Genomic DNA, 4360 nt, shown 5'->3' with positions numbered 1-4360 from the left:
ATTTGGATGTGGGCACTTATTGAAGATCCTTCTGTGCATTTAAATATAAAGTTTAATTTCACAGTTTAAACCATTAATGACACCAACGAACTGCAGGGCTGGTGACTTTCCTAGAAAACATTTCAAAAGATAGCTTTTTTTGGTAAAATAAAATAAAAAATATATATTTTTTTGAAATCTGAGCCACGTTTTTGACCAGAATCAGAAAAGAGAATCAGATAAAGTGAATATGTTAAGAAATACAAAGACACAATAATGGGAAATCACTAATACATCCTTTTTATGTTTAATAAGTTTAAGTTTGATTTACTTTAAATAAGTTTAGCTTTAGAAAGTCTGTGAAACGCAGCAGGGTTTCAGAGTATGTTTGCTGCAGGTTTAAAGGGATCTAAGATCCATGTCAAACTGTGTCACAAAATAACCAAATCAATTTTCTTCTGGTTCCTCTGCGTCCATCCTGCGTTCCCTCTTTGCGTCTTGTTGACCCTTCGTCCTGCTTTCCTTCCCCCAATCTCTCGTCTTCTCCATCTCCTCTTCTTCTTTCCCCTCTCCCATCTCAGTCCATCTGTGCTGTCACTTAGATCAATCAGTCTGATTGATTACTGCCTAATTGACTATTATTGAGGTTAATTCAACTCTTAACACACGTGCACGCACACTCGTGCACACACCAAACTTGCGGTCGTTGCCACAAACAACAAACCGCACACACAGACACACACTTTCAACTCTAAAGCTCAAACCCATCCATCTGCCTTCTGCACTGCTTCTGACAGGCTACAGATGACTTACACATGCAAATCTCCACCCTGACTGACCCTGTGCTGTGTACACCTTCTAATTATACCCAACACAAGCACACAAATAAGATTACCGTGTGTGTGAGTGCGCGAATAACTCCTTGATGAAGGTGAAAAGTAATTGTCATGCAGATATGTTGGTATTGGGCTGCATGGCGAAAAGGTTCTGCTCTCACTGCTGATGGTGGTTTTGATGGATGGATGGTTCACTGAATTGACTCGCACTCTTCTGTTGATCTGGTGGATATTGGTTAATTAAGAGAAGCCTTTGTCGGTAAGAGTTCATAAAATGCACTTAGGATGAAAGAGAAGGAGAAATAAGTCTGTTACAGTTTGTTCCTTCCTGCTTTCGTTGGAGTGAAATCTGATCACCGCTCTGATTTAAACCTGGTGCTTTCTCACCAACAGGTGTGGGCAGTGAATTCAGCTGGTTATTCTGCCAGTCCGTGGGTCAGTGGGAGGACTGGTCCTGCCCCGCCCGAAGCTGTCGACCCGCCTGTTTTTCTGCAAGTTTCAGCGACCTCCACTGTAGTGGAGATCCATCCTCCAGCCCAACCCAATGGGATTGTTAGTCTTTACAGAGTGTTCTCACTGGACCACAACAACCGTACTCTGGTAAAATACATGTGCCCTATTTTTTTTTTTGGCTTTTTACCATTCCGTTGTTCTTTTGAATGCCACATGATTTCATGACTAATAGTCTGACATTTCTCAACGTTGTGTTTGTCCTGCAGCTCTCAGAGGGAACGTCCCTTCAGCAGACCCTCCATGGTTTACGCCCGTACACTCAGTACTGGGTAGGAGTTGAGGCCTGCACCTGTTATCAGGTGAGGAAATTAAACGGGTCGTTTCTACTAGGGCTGGGTGATATTGGCAAAAAATTAATCAAAATTATTGGTGTCATTTAGCCAGTAACATTCATAGATGACAATTGAATTTGTATGGGTGTAATTCCAAATCAATTGCCCCGTGTCCTAAAACTATACTTAGAAATCATCAAACTTTTTTGTTTCAACAAGCTAAAATAGTAAGCTGTGAACTGAAACCGAACTTTTCCACAATGTGAAGAGGCAGCAGTATTTTAGTAAAGCAAAACACCACAGGCTCACATGCACACATGATAGTAGGTATGAGTCACACAAAAATACGTCACCACGTGGCACTAATTGCAGTAATTGCAAAGTGACAAATATTAATTGACAGTTTTTCTGATGATTAATTGCACATGATACGATTTTGCCCAGCCCTAGTTTCTACACTAAACTAATTTGGATGATTTTGTTAAAGTTAAGTAAATGTATAGCAAGATGCATTTCAGGCTCTTTAATGTCTCTGTTTTGAACATTTATCAGTGTTGTAGCCAGGGTCCCCTCAAACAGCTCTACACCCTCGCTGCCGCCCCAGCCAACCAGCCCCCTCCTCGAATTGTCACGTTAACCTCCCGTTCTGTTCAGCTGGAATGGGACGAGCCTTTAGCACCCAACGGAGTCATCGACAGGTGAGGAGAGTCTGTGACAGGTGTGCGCTGCACAAAGCACACACAGAAATGATAACGTCACTTCGTTCCTGCGTCCAGTTGGGAGCTTCATCTCCGGTCGCCTTGCCCTCAACCCCCCCAGCCCATACTCCTACCTTGTGAAGAAGGACCAATACAAATCGTATTCTTTGGCAAACAGCGAAGCTACAACGTTACAGGTTTTGTACATGTTTCTCTTTACAAAGCATGCTTTATCCAGAAACACGGCAGAAAATCTAGAGTTCATTTTATTCCCAAAGATCACAAGTCTTAAACCAACCGTCAATCTATGAATCCTATTATCATGAGCTTTTGTAACGAAACATGTTTCAACTGTGCAGGTCTCCGACCGTACTCCACCTACAAGCTGAGAGCTGCCTGCTTCAATAACATGGGCAGCACTGCCTCCAACTGGACAACTGTTAGCACTCTCAGCGAAGGTAACAGCTCTATCCATCCAGTCTATCTACCCTCAAAGGTAACCAATTACAGAAAGCATTAAAACAAAATGTCTCTGATCTCCCATCAGCTCCTCAGTACGTGTCTCCCTTCCTAGTGGACAGTAACCTGACAGTGATTTGGCTGGACTGGACTGAGACCTTTTCCATCAACGGGTACCTGAAGGAGTTCTCTGTGACAGAGAGCCAGCTGAGGGTGTACACTGGCTTCTACAGCTACCTTTATATTCCACGCACCTCCCAGAAAAGTGAGAACACACACAGAAAACGTACAAATTCAGCATCAGAGCAGATGAACACAAGAAGTTTTTACATATGATAAGTGTTAGATGTAACCACAGGTTTATATAACTGAGAAAACTATCGACTCTAAACAATCCACTGTTCAGCACAACAATACCAAATTTAATTTATGCGCAGTTTAAATTAAAACTTTAATTTTGTGCAAAAGTTCTGTGTTTCAAAGATTCAACTAAAGGAGTGGCAGAATTTTAACTTTCTTTTTTACTTTTCTGCAGTTGGGTTTGTGGTTTCCATGAGTTTTTATAGCCTTATTTATGATGTTTAAAAAAAGGTTTATATATTGTATAATGCACTTAATTATATGTGGGCATGTTATTTTGAGTACAAACTCCAAGGAAATCACTTGGGACCTAAGAGTGGCTTATCAATCAGTCAAACAAAAAATATACCTCTAAAATTGTGAGTAATAAAAATGAAAATGAGTGAAAAAACAGGCCCAATTCAGAGAAAACATTTGAAAGACTTTCAGAAAACCCAAAGTAACTTTGATCAAGACCACTTTAAAGGGATCCCTGATTAGTTTGTTACATTAGACTTTATTTGATAAACATTTATTTTAACTGTAAAATAAAGACTGTAAAAATACTGTAGACTGTTTAGTTTTGTAAATTTTTTAAAATATATATTTAACATGGACAGAGCCATTTTATTTACACACAAAGCATTCTGGGTAAATGATGACGTGGATAGGTCCTCGGTGTGAGCGAGCTATATCCACCCTGAAGGTTAATCTTGGACTATATCTGACGATCCCATGTCAACTTGTACGGATTATCAGTAAGTTATAAAGATTTTACGTCATTTTGCAGGTAAACGGACGTATAGAGCAATCTTATAAATTTTTTTCAAGTCTTCCGGATTTTTTCAAAACCTCATTTTAAATTTATCTAACATGTCAGAGCCTGTAGAATGATTAAAAAACAATAAATAACATCAAATAGCCATCTACCAACCTTTTCTGTCGCTAGAAATAAGTTTGGAACTTTTTCCGCTTTCCTTTTCTCCTGCTTCGCAGCAGGTGCTTTCTCTCCGCAGCCGATGGACACCCTCCTGCGGGTGCGAGTTGTGCAGATTTTTTGCAAAATTTATGGATTTTTGAGGCTTTTTATACAGGTAAACCTCCGAAGAGGTTGGCATGTATGCCATCAACTTTTAAAAATGAAACCAGAGAGCGTTGACAGAGAGGAGAAGGTAGAAATGACTCAGCCTGGAACTGATAATATRGATGGAGGACAACAGAGCTGCTTCATGGAAGAAGAACCTCAGCTTAGCCTGTTAGCCTT

The 4360-nt window shown here is 40.3% G+C and overlaps 1 protein-coding gene across 1 annotated transcript in view; it reads left to right on the top strand.

Annotated features, from left to right (window-relative positions):
* Window positions 1–4360, top strand: part of ush2a (Usher syndrome 2A (autosomal recessive, mild)) — a gene marked incomplete in the record, with an annotated part of 244206 nt that overhangs the window by 232763 nt on the left and 7083 nt on the right. Inside the window, 6 exon segments of the mRNA XM_014017175.1 lie at window positions 1209–1415; window positions 1535–1627; window positions 2153–2298; window positions 2377–2495; window positions 2658–2756; window positions 2846–3022. Coding sequence (XP_013872629.1) covers window positions 1209–1415; window positions 1535–1627; window positions 2153–2298; window positions 2377–2495; window positions 2658–2756; window positions 2846–3022 — 841 coding nt within the window.

The sequence above is a fragment of the Austrofundulus limnaeus genome, unplaced genomic scaffold (assembly GCF_001266775.1).
Source record: "Austrofundulus limnaeus strain Quisiro unplaced genomic scaffold, Austrofundulus_limnaeus-1.0 Scaffold163, whole genome shotgun sequence".
NCBI lineage: Eukaryota > Metazoa > Chordata > Actinopteri > Cyprinodontiformes > Rivulidae > Austrofundulus > Austrofundulus limnaeus.
This window is presented reverse-complemented; position numbering and strand designations above follow the sequence as displayed.